The sequence below is a fragment of the Pongo pygmaeus genome, chromosome 6 (assembly GCF_028885625.2).
Source record: "Pongo pygmaeus isolate AG05252 chromosome 6, NHGRI_mPonPyg2-v2.0_pri, whole genome shotgun sequence".
In the NCBI taxonomy this organism is placed as follows: domain Eukaryota; kingdom Metazoa; phylum Chordata; class Mammalia; order Primates; family Hominidae; genus Pongo; species Pongo pygmaeus.
Genome location: NC_072379.2, coordinates 6,625,399 through 6,644,927, shown reverse-complemented (window position 1 = coordinate 6,644,927; position 19,529 = coordinate 6,625,399). Strand labels below are relative to the sequence as shown.

At 48.6% G+C, this 19,529-nt stretch overlaps 1 protein-coding gene across 2 annotated transcripts in view; it reads left to right on the top strand.

Annotated features, from left to right (window-relative positions):
* Nucleotides 1–338: 338 nt before the first annotated feature.
* DAGLB (diacylglycerol lipase beta) overlaps nucleotides 339–19,529 on the top strand; it is a 39,539-nt gene continuing 20,348 nt past the window's right edge. The window contains exons 1-6 of one of the 2 annotated variants that reach the window (XM_054496144.2): nucleotides 339–1,099; nucleotides 2,741–2,892; nucleotides 12,249–12,420; nucleotides 13,753–14,011; nucleotides 15,784–15,906; nucleotides 18,606–18,733. In XM_054496144.2, coding sequence (XP_054352119.2) covers nucleotides 579–1,099; nucleotides 2,741–2,892; nucleotides 12,249–12,420; nucleotides 13,753–14,011; nucleotides 15,784–15,906; nucleotides 18,606–18,733 — 1,355 coding nt within the window. In that variant the 5' untranslated portion in view covers nucleotides 339–578. The remainder of the gene's footprint in view (nucleotides 1,100–2,740; nucleotides 2,893–12,248; nucleotides 12,421–13,752; nucleotides 14,012–15,783; nucleotides 15,907–18,605; nucleotides 18,734–19,529) is intronic. The other variant, XM_054496145.2, reaches the window with a different exon arrangement.

The window sequence follows — 19,529 nt, the reverse complement described above, 5'->3', positions numbered from 1 at the left end:
TACTAAAAATACAAAATTAGCTGGGCGTGGTGGCACATGCCTGTAATCCCAGCTACTCAGGAGGCTGAGGCAGGAGAATCGCTTGAACCCGGGAGATGGACGTTGTGGTGAACCAAGATCGCGCCATTGCACTTCAGCCTGGGGCAACAAGAGCGAAACTCCGTCTCAAACAACAACAAAAAAAATCAGCCGGGAGTGTGGCACATGCCTTTGGTCTCAGCTACTCGGGAGGTTGAGGTGGGAGAGTAGCTGGAATCCAGGAATTTAAGGCAGCATTCAGGAGTTCAAGGCTGCAGTGAGTCATGATTGCGCCACTGCACTCCAGCCTGAACGACAGAACCATACGCCGCCTTAAACAAACAGGGCCGGGCGCGGTGGTTCACGCCTGTAATCCGAGCACTTTGGGAGGCCAAGGCAGGCGGATCACTTGAGGTCAGGGGTTCGAGACCAGCCTGGCCAACATGGTGAAACTTCGTCTCTACTAAAAATACAAAAATTAGCCGTGGTGGCACGCTCCTGTAATCACAGCTACACGGGAGCCTGAGGCAGGTGAATCGCTTGAGCCCTGGAGGCGGAGGATGCAGTGTACCGAGATCCCACCCACTGCACTCCAGCCTGAGAACACAGCGAGACTCCGTCTCAAGAAAAAAAAAAAAAAGGAAAAGGAAATATCACCAGAACGGATATCACTGCACTTTTCACGAAAAAGAAAAAGGAAATACCAGAACAGATTTCACCGACGGGCAGACCTGCAACCGACTCTGCCAGCGCCTTCCGGATCAGCGTTTCTGCGCAGGCGCAGAGAGCTCCCGCGGAAGAGGCGGTGTGGGGCTCAGTGCGCGTGCGCCGATCTCGGCCTCAGCGTGAGCATGCGCAGGGCCCCGCCCTCGCGGCGTCTGCGCTTGAGCGCCGATAATTTGGTGGCGGCGTCCGGAGGGTGCTGGTCTGTGTTCGGTGAGCGGCGCGCTGGGTCTGTCCTGAGTGCGGGCTACGGCACCTTCGCCATGCCGGGGATGGTACTCTTCGGCCGGCGCTGGGCCATCGCCAGCGACGACTTGGTCTTCCCAGGGTTCTTCGAGCTGGTCGTGCGAGTGCTGTGGTAAGGACGGCGGCTATGGGGGCGGTGGAGCACACCGGGGAGGGAGCAGGGGGCGAGCTGTCCCTTGAGACGGTGACAGAAGTGGCTTCCCAAGCACTGTCGCGGTCCCAGCGCTGGCCACGCATCCTCTTATCGAGTTCTCACCACCGCCCGAAGAGGTGGGCAGTGGTGCTGTGTCCATTTGACGGATGACAAACCGAAGCCCCCAGAGTGTGTGGGCTGGACCCGGGGACACACAGGGGGCCTGGAAGTCCGCGCATCAGGACGCGAGCACCCCTTTGTGTGCAGCGCCGAGACCTGGCCCTGGGGAGCCGCGAGGGTGTTACCGTCGGCAAAAGCCTTGGCCTCGAGGTCTCCTTTCCTGAGGCGGGAGCAGCCACTTCTGCCCTTCCTTCCCTTTGTACGGGGCACTTGAATCTGCAACATGAAGGATAGGAAAAAATACCGAGCCGGTTGTGGTTGCATTTCGTGAGAAGCAGACAGGCTCAACATACAACGCTGTTGTCTTTCAAAGTGTGGAATCAGTGGGAAGTGGCATTGGTACCTGAAGTTTGTTCCCAGAGGATCTGTGCAGGGAATGAATCATTGTTATGAAAAAGTAGAGTCTTGGCTGGGCGCCGTGGCTCACGCCTGTTATCTCAGCACATTGAGAGGCTGAGACGGGAGGATTGCTTGAGGGCAGGAGTTTGAGACCAACCTGGGCAACATAGACCCCTTTTCTTTTTATTTTTTTGAGACAGGGTCTCACTCTACTACCCAGGCGGGAGTGCATTGGTGCGATCACCACTCACTGCAGCCCCAACCTCCTGGGCTCAAGCGATCTTCCCACTTCAGTCTTCCAAGTAGCTGGGACCACAGACTCGTGCCACCACGCCCAGCTAACTTTTTCTATTTTTTTGTAAAGATGGAGTCTCACTGTGTTGCCCAGGCTAGTGTCCAACTCCTGTGCTCAAGTGATCCTCCTGCCTTGGCCTCCCAAAGTGCTGGGATTACAGACATGAGCCACCGTGCCGGGCCTAGATCTTTTATTATTGGCAGTTATATTCCAGGCCAGGTGCAGTGACTCATGCTTGTAATCCCAGCACTTTGGGAGGCCAAGGCAGAAAGATCACTTGAAGCTAGGAGTTCAAGACCAGTCTGGGCAACATAGCAAGACCCTGTCTCTACAAAAAGAAAATTATATTCCAAAGTGAACCTTGCCTTGTTTTGGAAAATATTAACTCCTTTTATTTCTTTCCTTTTTTTTTTTTTTTTTTTTTTGAGACAGAGTCTCACATTGTTGCCCAGGCTGGAGAGCAGTGGCACGATCTCGGCTCACTGCCACCTCCGCGTCCCAGGTTCAAGCAATTCTCTTGTCTCAGCCTCTCGAGTAGCTGGGACTACAGGCGCACACCACTACGCCCAGCTTTTTGCTTTTTTTTTTTTTTTTTTTGTATTTTTAGTAGAGACGGGGTTTCACCATGTTGATCAGGATGGTCTCGATCTCCTGACCTTGTGGTCCGCCCACCTCAGCCTGCCAAAGTGCTGGGATTACAGGTGTGAGCCACCGCGCCCAGTCCCCTTTTATTTCTTTGTATTATGTTTTACACAGCAGCTCCTTGGATTTCATTTCTGACCCTTCCCTTTTTTTTTTTTTACCAGGTGGATTGGCATTCTGACGTTGTATCTCATGCACAGAGGGAAGCTGGACTGTGCTGGTGGAGCCTTGCTCAGCAGTTACTTGATCGTCCTCATGATTCTCCTGGCAGTTGTCATATGTACTGTGTCAGCCATCATGTGTGTCAGCATGAGAGGTAAAAAGTAGCCTTTTCTATTTGATACCTATTTTTTATAGCTTTATTGAGATATAATTCACATACCATACAATTCACTTATGTAAACTTTCCAATTCAGCAGTTTTTAATATAATCACAGAGTTGTGCAACCATCACCACAATCAAGTTTATAACATTTTCTTCAGTCCTAAAAGAAATCCTGTACTAGGTGGGACACAGTGGCTCACACCTGTAATCCCAGCACTTTGGGAGGCTGAGGCGGGTGGATCACTTGAGGCCAGGAGCACGAGACTAGCCTGTCCGGCACAGTGGAACCCCATCTCTACGTCTCTACTAAAAATAGAGAAAATTATGTTGGCACATGCTTGTAATCCCAGCTGCTAGGGAGCTGAGATCGCGCCACCGTACTCCAGCCTGGGTGACAGAGTGAGACTCTGTCACAAAGCAGAAAGAAAGAGATCCCGTACCCATTAGCAGTCACTCCTCATTTTCCCAAACTCTCCCAACCCTAAGCAGTCACTAATTTGCTTTCTGTCTGTGTACATTTGCCTATTGTGGACGTCATATAAGTGGAATTTATTCACTGTATGGCCTTTTGGTCTGGTTTCTTAAACTTAGCATAATGTCTTCAAGGTTCATCCATGTTTTAGCATGTATCAGTACTTCATTTTTATGGCTGAATAAGAGCATCGAATGAATGGACCACATTTTATTTATCCATTTGCCATTTGGTAGGCATTTGGATTGTTTGCATTTTTCACCTATTATGAATAATGCAGCTATGAACATTCGCATACAAGTGTTTATACAGACATGTTTTCATTTCTCTTGAGTGTGTACCTAGGAGTGGAATTGCTGGATCATGTGTTAATGCCCTGTGAAACCTTTTGAGGAACTGCCAGACTTTTCCAAGCAGCTGTACCATTTTACATTCCCACCAGCAGTGTATAAGGGTTCTAATTGCTCAACGCTCTTATTATATGACTTGTTAATTATAGCCATCCTAGTGAAAGTGAAGTGGTAGCTCATGATTTTGTTTTGTTTTGTTTTGTTTTGTTTTTTTGAGATGGAGTCACACTCTGTCACCCAGGCTGGAGTGCCATGGTGCAATCTCGGCTCACTATAACCTCTGCCTCCCGGGTTCAAGTGATTCTCCTGCCTCAGCCTTCCGAGTAGCTGGGGCTACAGGCCATTTGTTTTTTATCTCATGGCTTTGAGGAACATTTCTTTGATGACTAATGATGTTGAGCATCCTTTCATTTGCTTATTGCTCATTTGTATATCATTTTTGTGGAAATGTCTTTTCAGATCTTTTGCCCAATTTTAGACTAGGCTATTGATCCTTTTATTTTTTATTTTTATTTTTTGAGATAGAGTCTCCCTCCGCTGCGCAGGCTGGAGTGCAGTGGCATGCTCTCTGCTCACTGCAGCCTCCGTCTCCTGGGTTCTAGTGATTCTCGTGCCTCAGCCTCTCATGTAGCTGGGATTACAGGCACCCGCTACCACGCCTGGCTAATTTTTGTATTTTTAGTAGAGATGGGGTTTTACCATGTTGGTCAGGCTTGTCTCGATCTCCTGACCTCAAGTGATCCACCCGCTTCGACCTCCCGAGGTGCTAGGATTACAAGTGTGAGTCACCGCGCCTGGCCCCTTTTATTTTTACATTGTGAGGGTTACAACTATTTTGTTGTTGTTAGAGACAGTGTCTTGCTCTGTTGCCCAGGCTAGAGTGCAGTGGCGCAGTCATAGCTCACTGCAGCCTCAAATACTTGGGCTCAAGCAATCCTCTCTTCTCAACCCCCAAGTAGCTGGAACTACAGGCACGTGCCACCATACCTGGCTAATTTTTTTTATTTGTATTTTTTGTAGAGACAGGGTCTTGCTATATAGCTTAGACTGATCTTGAACTCCTGGGCTCAGGTGATCCTCTCGTCTTGGTGTCCCAAAACGCTAGGATTACAGGGGTGAACCACCGCATCTGATCACCTATTCTTCATATTTTTTTATATGTGTTACAGTTTTCTGTAGATAACCATTTATCTGAGAATGTCTCCAGAAGTGTTGGAAACCTTCCCTGTTGGATTCCTCTGCTTCATAGGATGATGTGAGCACTGTGGTGACTAACAAAGGAATGCATTCATAGAAATGATTCATCGGTCAGAGGCAGGGCTGTGTGACATGCCACCATCCGCCATGTTTTAGTCTTTAGTCACTGCTTGAATTGGGATGGACGAGGTATGCATATCAGATATATGCTGGTGGTGGAGGTGCACTGGGAGGCGCTGGTGATACAGTGAGTGACGGCATCAAGATCTTGACAGTTTGGAATAAAGGACTGAAATGTAAAAGGTGTTAGCTCATGGGAGAAATGTAGAGGATAGAAATGTTAGCAGCAACATCTTTCATGAGAAGAAGACCTTAGGGTTTGGGATGACCAGCAAGAGTGGCATGTGCCTGATTACCCCAGTAACATAGAAAACAGAGCTCTGTGTATTTTATTTTACTTTTTTCTTTCGAGACAGAGTTTTGCCCTTGTTGCCCAGGGCTGGACTGCAATGGTGTAATCTCAGCTCACTGCAACCAACCTCTGCCTCCCAGGTTCAAACAATTCTGCCTCAGCCTCCCAACTAGCTGAGATTACAGGCACGTGCCACCACACCCAGCTAATTTTTTTGTATTTTTAATAGAGACAAAGTTTCCCTTTTTTTTTTTTTTTTTTTGTATTTTTAGTAGAGACAAAGTTTGGTTATTTATTTATTTATTTATTTATTGGGGGGATGGAGTCTCGCTCTTTCACCCAGGCCAGACTGCAGTGGCGCTATCTCTATCTCAGCTCACTGCAAGCTCCGCCTCCCGGGTTCACACCATTCTCCTGCCTCAGCCTCCCAAGTAGCTGGGACTACAGGTGCCCGCCACCGTGCCTGTCTTTTTTTTTTTTTTTTTTTTTGTATTTTTAGAAGAGATGGGGTTTCACTGTGTTAGCCAGGATGGTCTCGATCTCTTGACCTCGTGATCCACCCACCTCAGCCTCCCAAAGTGCTAGGATTACAGGCGTGAGCCACTGCACCTGGTCTAGTAGAGACAAAGTTTAACCATGTTGGCCAGGCTGGTCTCCTGACCTCAGGTGATCCACCCACCTCATCCTCCCAAAGTGCTGGTATTACAGGTGTTAGCCACCGCACCCAGCTAGCTCTGTGTATTTTAGTATGCCTCTAGAAACATCCACGCAAGGAGGCTCCCCGTTTGTGTTGGCCCCCAAGTGTAGGCTGTCATTGGTGCCAGATGCTTAAGGAAAGAAAGAAACCATGTGTACAGTGTGGCTTCAGCGCTGGGAAGCTTCTTATTGAAGGTGAAGTATTGAGACTGGTGTCATTTCAGATACAGCATTATCTAACTTATTTGCTCTTTTTTGTTCATCTCACATTCTGGTTAGACCACTGAGTTCGTGGCTGTAATAGCAGGATCAGAGTGGAAGCAGTCGGTGTACTTTTTTTTTTCCTTACATGTTTGTTTGTGTTGAGATATTTTTGGTGTTGGGACGCCTTTACCTCCCTGTGAGGGATGCTCATATTCACTCCGTTCCCTCCTCCTAGACACTCGTACGATGCTTGCATCATCATGTACCTGTGGTCAGAGCTCAGAAATCATCTGTGGGTTGTCGGAGTGTTGTGGGTTGTCTATCCCACAGCCTCCTCCAAACAGAACCCGTTTTGTTTTGCCCCCATCCCACACATACCAAGTATGCGTCAGAGAAGCAGACCCTAGGCCCGGCTCATGTATCGGTGATCAGTTCAGGAATGGACACATGACCCATTTTGGCCCAGTGAGAGTCAGGGAGAGTTTGGTGGAAGGTTCTGGGGAAGTGCTTCCTTGCCCCTCTAGGAAGGATCCAAAAGCCATTTATCATCATGCTCCTTCTGGCTGAAGCTGCGTCTCCACTCACAGCCTAAGGCGAGCTGACATACAGAGCAGGGGAGAGCTGGGAGAAGCACAAGGAGATGGAGCCTTGTCTCGGTCAGGGCAGCCCCGATGCCGTCTTGCTTCTGCACTCAGTCCTTCGAGTCAGTGTGGCCCTTCCTGCTTTTCAGCCAGTTTGAGTTGAATTTTCTGTAACTTGTGGCTAGAGATATCCCAACCGAACTGAAAACAGTATTTTATAAAAACATGTTCGTTTAATTGTCAGTTTGTTACACATAACATCATATGCCTTATTAAAAATATGTATTGAAGGCCAGGCGCGGTGGCTTACACCTGTAATTCCAGCACTCTGGGAGGCTGAGGCGGGTGGATCACGATGTCAGGAGATCAAGACCATGCTGGCTAACACGGTGAAACCCCGTCTCTTCTAAAAATACAAAAAATTAGCTGGGCGTGGTGGCGGGCCCTTGTAGTCCCACCTACTCAGGAGGCTGAGGCAGGACAATCGCTTGAACTCAGGAGGCGGAGGTTGCAGTGAGCCGAGATTGCACCATTGCACTCCAGCCTGGACGACAGAGTGAGACTCCGTCTCAAAAAAAAAGTTTGTTTAATTGTCAGTTTGTGGCCGGGCGCGGTGGCTCACGGCTGTAATCCCAGCACTTTGGGAGGCCGAGGCGGGCGAATCACGAGGTCAGGAGATCGAGACCATCCTGGCTAACATGGTGAAACCCCGTCTCTATTAAAAACTACAAAAAATTAGCCGGGCGTGGTGGGGGGCGCCTGTAGTCCCAGCTACTGGGGAGGCTGAGCCAGGAGAATGGCGTGAACCCGGGAGGCGGAGCTTGCATTGAGCCGAGATCGCACCACTGCACTCCAGCCTGGGCGACAGAGCGAGACTCCATCTCAAAAAAAAAAAAAAAAAAAATTGTCAGTTTGTTACATGTAACGTCATATGCCTTATTAAAAATATGTATTGAAGGCTGGGAGCGGTGGCTCAAGCCTGTAACCCCAGCACTTTCACAAGAGCAAAACTCCGTCCCCCTCTCAAAAAAAAAGAAAGAAAAAACCAATGGTCAGTAGGAAAATGGGCAAAGAACATGAACAGGTAAAGGAAATATAAATGATTGATTGATTGATTGATTGATTGATTGATTTTGAGATGGAATCTCGCTGTGTTGCCCAGGCTGGAGTGCAGTGGTGGGATCTCAGCTCACTGCAACCTCCGCCTCCCAGTTTCAAGCAGTTCTCCTGCCTCAGCCTCCCAATTAACTGGGATTACAGGCACATACCACCATGCCTGTCTAATTTTGTGTTTTTTTGTAGAAACCATGTTGGCCAGGCTGGTCTCGAACTTCCGCCATGGCCTCCCAAAGTGTTGGGATTACAGGCGTGAGCTACTGCACCCGGCTGACATAGCTAACTTCTGTTGTCCCTTTTGTTTCATAAATCAAGTCCCAATACTCTGTCATCTGAGCTGAAAGAATGCTTCTTTAGCTTTTGGCTGATACTTCTCTCTAAAAGGAACATCACAAGATGTGGAGGGAACATTTGGAGCAGGTGGAATTCAGTCCTCTCCATCCAGAAGACTGATCCTCTTCTGTAGCTCAATTGAGGAAAACTTTTTTTTTTTTTTTTTTTTTTGAGACGGAGTTTCGCTTTTGATTCCCCAGGATAGAGTACAATGGCATGATCTCGGCTCACCGCGACCTCCGCCTTCAGGGTTCAAGTGATTGTCCTGCCTCAGCCTCCCAAGTAGCTGGGATTACAGGATTACAGGCATGCACCACCACACCTGGCTAATTTTGTATTTTTAGTAGAGACTGGGTTTCTCCATGTTGGTCAGGCTGGTCTTGAACTCCAGGTGATCTGCCCACCTCAGCCTCCCAAAGTGCTGGGGATTACAGGCGTGAGCCACTGCGCCCGGCATTTGAGGAAAACTTTGATACTGTGGTAGTTTCTTTCTTTTTTTTTTTTTTTTTTGAGACAGAGTCTCTCTCCATCACCCAGGCTGGAGTGCAGTGGCATGATCTTAGCTCACTGCATCCTCTACCTCTTGGGTTCGACCGATTCTCCTGCCTCAGCCTCCCGAGTAGCTGGGATTACAGGTGCCCACCACCATGCCTGGCTAATTTTTGTATTTTTAGTAGAGATGGGTTTTTGCCATGTTGGCCAGGCTGGTCTCGAACTCCTGACCTCAGGTGATCCACCCGCCTTGCCCTCCCAAATTGCTGGGATTATAGGTATGAGCCACCGCACCCGGCCTAGTTTCTATTTTTTATTTGAAAACCTCCCAAATGAAATCCTACTGTTGCACCTTGTGGGAGGTTTGATTAGGGATGGTCCACCCTTATGACTACCATGTTTTGACAGAAGAACACTTTTGACATACAAAGTCTGCCTTGTGCCATGTGTGGCTTTGATTGTGGGATGCCTCCTTGTATCTCCTCTGTGTTTGTATCCCAAGAGCTCATTGCTAAGCTGGGTCAGAGAAGATCGCAGCATTGGCTGTGGGAGTCGAGTGTACTGATTCTGGGACCTAGGCCTTCCTTTCATTGCTCTTCCATAAGTGGCTGTGTCTGATGATGGATGATAGGGTTACTTAACCAAGACGGTGGTGAGGACATTACATTTAGGAATGCAGCTGTGCTCGTTGGTTATGGGGCCAGTGACCTTAGGAAGCCTGCTGCGGCAGCCAGGTCCATACTAGCATCTGTTTTTCTTAAGGAAAAATAAAAGGGAAAGTTTTTCTTTTTTCTTTTTTTTCTTTTTGAGATAGAGTCTCACTCTGTCGCCCAGGCTGGAGTGCAGTGTCACAATCTTGGCTTACTGCAACCTCTGCATCCTGGGTTCAAGCAATTCTCTTGCCTCAACTTCCTGAGTAGCTGGGACTACATGAGCACACCACCATGCCCGGCTAATTTTTTATATTTTAGTAGAGATGAGGTTTCACCATGTTAGCCAGGCTGGTCTCAAACTCCTGAGCTCAGACAGTCCACCCACCTTGGCCTCCCAAAGTGCTAGGATTACAGGCGTGAGCCACCGCACACAGCCAGAAATTTTTTCTAGGCAGGCAAAACCGTGTAAAGGAGATTTTCTCAGTACCACCACCACCATCATCATCATCATCTTTTTAAAAAAATAATCAGAGATGAGGTCTCTCTGTGTTCCCCAGGGTGGTCTCGAACTCCTGGGCTCAAGCAATCCTCCTGCCTTGGCCACCCAATGTGCTGGGATCAATATCTTATTTTCTGGAACCTTAATAAGAGCAACACCATCACTTGATTCCTTGTCTGTGTATTTCATTAATGCAGTATCAGCAGTTGTCATCACAGTTGGAGTTTCAGGTCCAGGTGCTGCTGATATTATGATGTGTCTGTTTTTAGAATCCCAGCCCTCCAGGAAGCAGTGTGTATGCAGATTCTGTTTCCTGTTTCTCTGGGGTGTTTGGCTATTGTTATAACAAGCTCCAAATATAGGACTGTGTTTTTTTTTGTTTGTTTGTTTGTTTTTTTACATACCTGCACTCTTTCCCCCTCAGAGAGGTTAGTGTTACAATTATTTAGCTTATAAAATTTTGTCTTTGTGCCAAAAATGAGGCTGTTAGTGCCTAATATTTTATTTGTTTATTTATTTTTGCATTTTTAAAATTATTATTATACTTTAAGTTTTAGGGTACATGTGCACAACGTGCAGGTTTGTTACATATGTGTATATGTGCCATGTTGGTGTGCTGTACCCGTTAATCGTCATTTACATTAGGTATATCTCCTAATGCTATCCCTCCCTCCTTCCCCACCCCACGACAGGCCCCGGTGTGTGATGTTCCCCACCTTGTGTCCAAGTGTTCTCATTGTTTGGTTCCCACCTATGAGTGAGAACATGGCGGTGTTTGGTTTTCTGTCCTTGTGATAGTTTGCTCAGAATGATGGTTTCCAGCTTCATCCATGTCCCTACAAAGGACATGAACTCATCCTTCTTTGTGTTAGTGCCTAATATTTTTAAATGTAACTATTTAAGTCATTCTAACAGAAGATAATTTTTTGAATTCAAAAGCTATTTCCTGGCAGGGTGCTGTGGCTCATGCCTGTAATCCCAGCACTTTGTGAGGCGAAGGCGGGCAGATCACTTGAGGTCGGGAGTTCAAGACCAGCCTGGCCAACATGGTGAAACCCAGTCTCTACTAAAAATACAAAAATTAGCCAGGTGTAATGCCTCTAATCCCAGCTACTAGGGAGGCTGAGGCAGGAGAATCGCTTGAACCTGGGAGGCGGAGGTTGTGGTAAGCTGAGATCACACTACTGCACTCCAGCCTGGGCGACAGAGTGAGACTCCATCTAAAAAAACAAAAACAACAATCAACCAAAAAACTCCCACAAAAAAACAACTGTCTATGGGACTATTAGGCCTATTTCAGCATGGTGGTGTGCACCTGTAGTCCCAGCTACCCGAGAGGCTGAGGTGGGTGGATCACTTGAGCCTGAGAGGTTGAGGCTGCAGTGAGTCGTGATTGTGCTGCCACACTCCAGCCTGGGCAAGAGAGTGAGACCCTGTCTCCAAAAAAGTAGCTATTACGCTCTCTGAGCTTCAGTTTGCTTGCTCATACGTAAAATGAGATAATGACTAACCCAGTCATTGTGGGGATTAAAGAACTATGCGCATAAAGTGTCTTAGGATGGTGTCTAGAACAATATAGGTCTCAAAGGGGTGTGGAGCTTATTTTTCTGGCTGTTAGAACTTGGGTGACCATATATCCTTGTTTGCCTGGGACAGTTCTGTTTTGTGCCTGTTGTCCCAGCATAATTATTACTATTATTATTATTATTTTTTTTTTTTTGAGACAGAGTCTTGCTCTGTCGCCCAGGCTAGAGTGCAGTGGTGCAATCTCAGCTCACTGCAACCTCCGCCTCCCGGGTTCAAGCGATTCTCCTGTCTCAACCTCCCTCGAAAGTAGCTAGGATTACAGATGCTCGCCACCACGCCTCGCTAATGTTTTTATTTTTAGTAGAGATGAGGTTTCACCATGTTGGCCAGGCTGGTCTCGAACTCCTGACCTCAGGTGATCTACCTGCCTTGGCCTGCTCCCAAAGTGCTGGGAGTACAGGTGTGAGCCACTGCGCCTGGCCCCAGCATAATTATTAATAGTCCCCTTTTTTCCTCTCAGAAGTATACCAGTTTGGGCCATGATTATATTGTCACCCCAGTGAGAACCCAGAAGTGTTTTTAATCCCTGGTAAATCTTAAAAAAGAGCCCAGGACTTTTTGTCACGTTTCCCATCCTCATTTTCTCACTTGCTCTCTGACTTAGGTGCTGATTACCAATTACAAGTAGAAAAAGTCAGGAGGCGGGTGTGTGCACAGGACAAATGTATGCTCTGCAAAAACTGTATTTTTGCAAAAAGGAAGCTCTTCATCTCTGAGGAAGCAACTGAGCAGTCGGAACGTTTTTTGTATTTCAGGAACGATTTGTAACCCTGGACCGCGGAAGTCTATGTCTAAGCTGCTTTACATCCGCCTGGCGCTCTTTTTTCCAGAGATGGTCTGGGCCTCTCTGGGGGCCGCCTGGGTGGCAGATGGTGTTCAGTGCGACAGGACAGTTGTAAACGGCATCATCGCAACCGTCGTGGTCAGGTGACATCTCCCTTCTTCTCTTTGAGTTTCAGTGGATTTGAGGCATAGGTGAACAAACCCTTGTAACATGACATAGAGTCCGGCGTCCCTCGGACTTCCTGAAATAGTTAGAAATTGGAGTTAGTTTCTGCGTAACTCATGAAAATTTAGAGGCACTGGTTATCCATGAAATACAACTCATCTTTCGCTATGCATGTATTGATGTAGATTTCTTTCCTTACCAGTTCTTTATTTTCTACATTCTCTTCTCTCTTTTTTTTTTTTTTCTTTTTTTCTTAAGTCTCTTATTCCTAACCCTTCTTTTATAAGAATTCGGAAGAAAACCAAAGACCAGAACCAGGGCAAAAACTAAAACTAAAGGTATGAAAAGAGATACGGTGTCCAGAAGTGGGACAGAGAATAATATTCTAGAACGATAAGGTTTTCGTGTTTTCTAGGCTAAAAATCTTAGAGATGATCCAGTCCCGCCCCCTTAACACCCTCTGTTCTAAATAAGGAATCAGACCTGGGCTGTTGCTGCGTTTCTCGAGTCACACCGCCAGGGGGCAGCAGAGTCCCTTCGGGAGGGGCATCTTCCCGGTGGCGTGTGCTCCTGAATCCAGCGTCTTGCAGTGTGGAAATATTTAAACATATAGATGAAAGGCCTGTCAGAGTACCCTGTGATACCTTCATGAGAAGAGCCCTGAGGCACTGAAGGGGAAGGGCGTATGTCATGGTCCCAGGGCCATATGGAGAAGTGCCCGCTGCTTCCGGGCCCAGGCTGCAGCTCTGCCCAGCGGACACCTCCCTGTGCCTTCTGTGGCCTTCACTGTTAGGGCAGGGCCTGGGTTAACCATTGATTCATAAGGAACTTTTTTTTTTTTTCTTTGAGACGGAGTCTCCCTCTGTCGCCAGGCTGGCGTGCAGTGGCGCCTCCTCGGCTCACTGCAATCTCGGACTCTCTGGTTCAAGTGATTCTCCTGCCTCAGCCTCCTGAGAAGCTGGGACTACAGGCACGCGCCACCACACCCAGCTGATTTTTGTGTTTTTAGTAGAGACGGGGTTTCACCATGTTGGCCAGGCTGATCTCGATCTCCTGACCTCGTGATCTGCCAGCCTCGGCCTCCCAAAGTGCTGGGATTACAGGTGTGAGCCACCACGCCCAGCCTCATAAGGAACTTTCTAGAAGAAAGTTGCTTGCCTCGGGCAGGTTCCAGGAGAGCTGCATCTTCCTCGGTAACAGAACCCTCCGTGGTAGAGACTCAGAAACTGAACCTGGAGGAGGGACCCCAGACACCTGCGTGTGGGCTGGGGCCCGCAGTCACCGAGCCTTTTCCTCTCTCTGTCTTGCAGTTGGATCATCATTGCTGCCACGGTGGTTTCCATTATCATTGTCTTTGACCCTCTTGGGGGGAAAATGGCTCCATATTCCTCTGCCGGCCCCAGCCACCTGGATAGTCGTGATTCAAGCCAGTTACTTAATGGCCTCAAGACAGCAGCTACAAGCGTGTGGGAAACCAGAATCAAGCTCTTGTGCTGTTGCATTGGGAAAGACGACCATACACGGGTTGCTTTTTCGAGTACGGCAGAGCTTTTCTCAACCTACTTTTCAGTAAGCCGAGGGGATCTGGTTTGGTCTCTTTCTTCTGTTTCAGTAAATGCTTCTGATGGAGCCGGTCCCTCTGTTCCCATAAAACAGTGTTTGAGAACCTGGCGTCTTTGGGTTTGTGGGGGGTGGCGGGAGACCCTCTGTCTGTGATGAGCCCTCCAGGGAGCAGTTAACTGCAAGAGCCACACCTTCTCAGACCCTGTGCCCCAGTAGGACATGTCTTCGTATTGACACCCATTCACTACCCTGTCAAAATGCTGGATTAGCCTGTAAGGAACCACTTAACAGACGCTGTACACTTTGAGAATAATTTGCACCTGCTATTGAGCAGATACCAAGCACAGGCAGTGGCATGAATCGAGGTTGGAATCAGATAGTGAGTGACTTCTTACCACTTTGTATCATGATGGAAATGATCGACGATGCTACTTTTGGAAGACAGTTTGAATAGATGATTGCAGCACAGAAGGGAGCATCATTCTAGAGCGAGTTCTTCCGCAATTTGAAAATGCTTGTTTTTTTTCACATGCAGCGTGTCATCTTTTTATATGACATTCTCTGCTAAATGCTGTTACATTCCGTACTGAGACGAGGTAAGGGAGGAAGAGTTCTCTGCTTATCCTGCACGCCTGCCAGCCTCTCTTCCCACCTCTGTGCTGTCCGACTTGGCACCATTCAGGGCTGGTCCTGGAGCCTGACACCAAGCCATAGCAGCAGCCTCCGTAGAGGGAAGAGGGAAGCGTGTCCCCTAAATAACTTAAAGGAGTGCTTCAACCTAGTCTTAAGATATTTGGAAGAGGGAAGAAGAGAAGCTGGTTATTTCTAGAGGATGTCGTAATCTACGTCATAGGCAGAACTGATGGCTCAGTGGCCGAGTCGCCTGTATATTATCCCTTTTTTTTTTTTTTTTGAGACAAGGTCTCATTTTGTCACCTAGGCTGGAGTGCAGTGGCGCAATCTTGGCTGCAACCTCCACCTCCTGTGTTCAAGAGATTCTCCTGCCTCAGCCTACTGAGTAGCTAGAGTACTACAATAGCTGGGATGACAGGCACCTGCCACCACGCCTAGCTAATTTTTGTATTTATAGTAGAGACGGGGTTTCACCATGTTGGCCAGGCTGGTCTCGGACTTCTGACCTCAGGTGATCCGCCCACCTCGGCCTCCCAAAGTGCTGGGATTACAGGCGTGAGCCACTGCACCTGGCAGTATATTGTCCATTCTTACGGGCTACAAGTACCCGGAGGTGATAATTCCTAACTCCTCCATTTCCTGGAGAAAAAGGACACGTCAGGCCCAAGAAGACTCACTGTCTGTTGCTTTCCTAGCTTGGGGTCCTTTTTGAGGCTTGCCATACCAAATCTCTACCATCCACTGTGTTTCAACAAAACCTTCCCAGCATCTTGAGAAATGAGAGTATAAACGTGGGCTAAAATGGTGCATTGCTACAAAAATGGACAATTTATCCATTGATTTCTCCACTTTACAAAATATTTGAAGTAGATTAAAAATAGCTGAGTCACTTGAAGTGAAATTTTAAGACAGATGAATAGCATTTTCATATTCTCCAGTGGACTTGTCTGAGGGCAGGATTTGAAAACATATTCAGGTCACATAGAGAAGCACTCCTGCCAGGAGCAGGCTTTTTAACATACCTCTGTGTCTAGAAATGTCTGTGTGTGCGTGAATGCCTATGAACTATAGAAGACCGGATTTTAGGGAACCCGGGGGCGGTGCCTGCTGGGTTTTATGACAGGCCATTGTGGTTTCCCACCCAGGACACAGATCTGGTGCCCAGCGACATTGCGGCGGGCCTCGCCCTGCTTCATCAGCAACAGGACAATATCAGGAACAACCAAGAGCCTGCCCAGGTGGTCAGCCATGCCCCAGGGAGCTCCCAGGTGAGCCTGGCTTCATGGAGTGTCCAGTTCTGACACTTAAACCTTTTGGTGGGTCTTCAGAATCATACAGCTAACCTATAGCAATTTCCTCCTCCCTTCCTTCCTTCCCCTTTCTCCTCCCCACCCCCTCCCCTCCCCTCCCCACCCCTTCCCCCCTCCCCTTCCCTTCTCTTCCCACCCCTTCCCCCTTCCCCTCCCCTCCCCACCCCTTCCCGCTTCCCCTCCCCTCCCCACCCCTTCCCGCTTCCCCTCCCCACCCCTTCCTCCTCCTCTCCCCACCCCTTCCCCTCCCCACCCCTTCCTCCTCCTCTCCCCACCCCTTCCCCTCCCCTCCCCACCCCTTCCCCCTTCCCATCCCCTCCCCACCCCTTCCCCCTTCCCATCCCCTCCCCACTCCTTCCCCCTTCCCCTCCCCTCCCCACTCCTTCCCCCTTCCCCACTCCTTCCCCCTTCTCCCTTCCCCTCCACTCCCCACCCCTTCCTCCTCCTCTCCCCACCCCTTCCCCTCCCCTCCCCTGCCCTCACCCCCCCTCCTCTGCCCTCACCCCCCCTCCTCTCCCCTCTCCTCCCCTTCCCTCCCCTCCTCTCCCGTCCCCTCCCTCACCTTTTTTTTTTTTTTTTTTTTTTTTTTTTAAGACAGTCTCGCTCTGTCACCCAGGCTGGAGTGCAGTGGCACAATCTCGGCTCACTGCAAGTTCTGCCTCCCGGATTCGCACCATTCTCCTGCCTCAGCCTCCCGAGTAGCTGGGACTACAGGCACCCGCCACCATGCCTGGCTAATTTTTTTTCTTATTTTTAGTAGAGATGGGGTTTCACCGTGTTAGCCAGGATGGTCTCGATCTCCTGACCTCATGATCTGCCCACCTCAGCCTCCCAAAGTGCTGGGATTACAGGCGTGAGCCACCGCGCCCAGCCTCCCCTCCCCTTTTTTTCTTTTTCTTTTTTGAGACGGAGTTTTGCTCTTGTTGCTCAGGCTAGAGTACAATGACACAACTGGTTCACCTCAACCTCCACCTCCCTGGTTCAAGTGATTCTCCTGCCTCAGCCTCCGGAGTAGCTGGGATTACAGGCGCGTGCCACCACACTCAGCTAATTTTTTGTATTTTTAGTAGAGATGGGGTTTTGCCATGTTGGCCAGGCTGGTCAGGCAAACTCATGACCTCAGGTAATCTGCCTGCCTCGGCTTCCCAGCGTGCTGGGATCACAGGCATGAGCCACCACACTGGGCCTATTTTTCAGTTTTTTAACTTTTATTTTAGGTTCGGGTGTATATGAGCCAGGTTGTTACACAGGGAAACTCATGTCATGAAGGTTTGTTGTACAGATTATTTTGTCACCCAGGTACTAAGCCTGGGACCCTACAGCAGTTTCATTAGCAGCTGGGTTGGAATCTGATTGGCAGCTGCCACTGGTTGCATTGCATTACCTGTCAGGTGAGGCATCTTCGTATCACCTGGAGTTCAGGTAGTGGGAACCCATTCCTGGCCACTTTATCATCCATCATATCTTTATTTTTTATTTTATTTTTTGAGACAGAGTGTCACTCTGTCACCCAGGCTGGAGTGCAATGGCACAATCTTGGCTCACTGCAACCTCTACCTCCTGACTTCAAGCAATTCTCCTGCCTCAGCCTCCACAGTAGCGGGGACTACAGGCGTGCACGACCACGCCCAGCTAATTTTTGTATTTTTAGCAGAGACGGGGTTTCACCTTGTTGGCCAGGCTGTTCTCGAACTCTTGGCCTCAAGCGATTTGCTGGCTTCGGCCCCCGAAAGTGCTGAGATTACAGGCATGAGCCACTGCACCTGGCCACATCCATCATGTCTTTGAAGGCTTGTGTTTTAGGAAATTTGCTGTTCAATTCTATGCATTAGAACAATTCCCCTGGGGATGGGGACTGCGATTCTCCCTGGGAGTGTTTGCTTTCTTCTCTGGGGCTGGGGGCAGAAACAGCTCAGCTTTGCTTGGTGATAGTTTTCCTGCTACAGGTTGTTATATTTTTGAGAAAGAAAAGTGCACATAGATGGTATGTATTTTCACTGCTCCGAGTTAAGCCACTCAGTTCTTGACAGTTCGTGTGTGGCAGCGGCATGGAAATGTACTAGTTTCAGACATCTAGATAGGAAATGCTGGCTCATTTCAGCAAAGACACCAGAGAAGTCATTGGAGTGTTTTTTACTGTTAACTTCCCCCGTGCTTGCTGCATTCCTATAAAATGAGGAGTCAGGCCGGGCGTGGTGGCTCATGCCTGGCTTCCCAGCACTTTGGGAGGCCAAGGCAGGTTGATCACCTGAGGTCAGGAGTTTGAGACCAGCCTGGCCAACATGGTGAAACCCCTGTCTCTACTAAAAATACGAAAATTAGCCGGGGGTGGTGGCGGGTGCCTGTAGTCCCAACGACTTGGGAGGCTGAGGCAGGGGAATTGCTTGAACCTGGGAGGCAGAGATTGCAGTGAGCTGAGATTGTGCCACTGCACTCCAGCCTGGTGACAGAGCGAGACTCTGTCTAAAAAAAAAAAAAAATGAGTCCATGTCAGTCCGTATTGAAGGAGCAGTTTTGCCTGTGGGCGTCTGAGAGTTCTATTCAGTGAAGGAGCACGAAGAGTCAGGAATTAGAGTTCAGGTTTCAGGTCTCAGTGTGTCGATCCTCTGTGTCGGGAGTTGCCTTAATAAACAGTAGTTTTTGTCCTTCTCTTGTAGGAGGCTGATCTGGATGCAGAATTAGAAAACTGCCATCATTACATGCAGTTTGCAGCAGCAGCCTACGGGTGGCCTCTCTACATCTACAGAAACCCCCTCACGGGGCTGTGCAGGATTGGTGGTAACTGGTGGGTTGGCACAGTCTGAGCCTCCATAGCCATATTTCCCTTAAAAAAAAAAAAAAAGCTTTCTATTTTGAGATATTTCAAAAACTTGAAAGAACAGTGCAAAGAACTCCCATGAATCCTTTACCTAGAGTTACCAGCTGTGACTCATCTGGTCACATGTGCTGTATCTTTCTCTCTCCCTCTCTCTCTCTCTCTCTATATATATATATATATATTTTTTTTTTTTTCCCTGAACCATTTTATTTTTCTCTTTTTGAGACAGAGTTTCACCCTTGCTGCCCAGGCTGGAGTGCAATGGCATGATCTCAGCTCACTGCAGCCTCCATCTCCCAGGCTCAAGCAGTGCTACTGGCTCAGCCTCCTGAGTAGTTGGGATTACAGGTGCCCGCCACCATGCCTGGCTAATTTTCATTTTTTGAGACGGAGTCTTGCTCTGTCACCCAGGCTGGAGTGCAGTAGCACAATCTCGGCTCACTGCAAGCTCCGCCTCCCAGGTTCACGCCATTCTCCTGCCTCAGCCTCCCGAGTAGCTGGGACTACAGGTGCCCACCACCACGCCTGGCTAATTTTTTGTATTTTTAGTAGAGATGGGGTTTCACCATGTTAGCCAGGGTGGTCTCGATCTTCTGACCTCATGATCTGCCCGCCTCGGCCTCCCAAAGTGCTGGATTACAAACGAGAGCCACCACGCCTGGCCACACCTGGCTAATTTTCTATTTTTAGTAGAGACGGCATTTAGTAGAGATGGCATGTTGGCCAGGCTGATCTGGAACTCCTGACCTCGTGGTTCACCTGC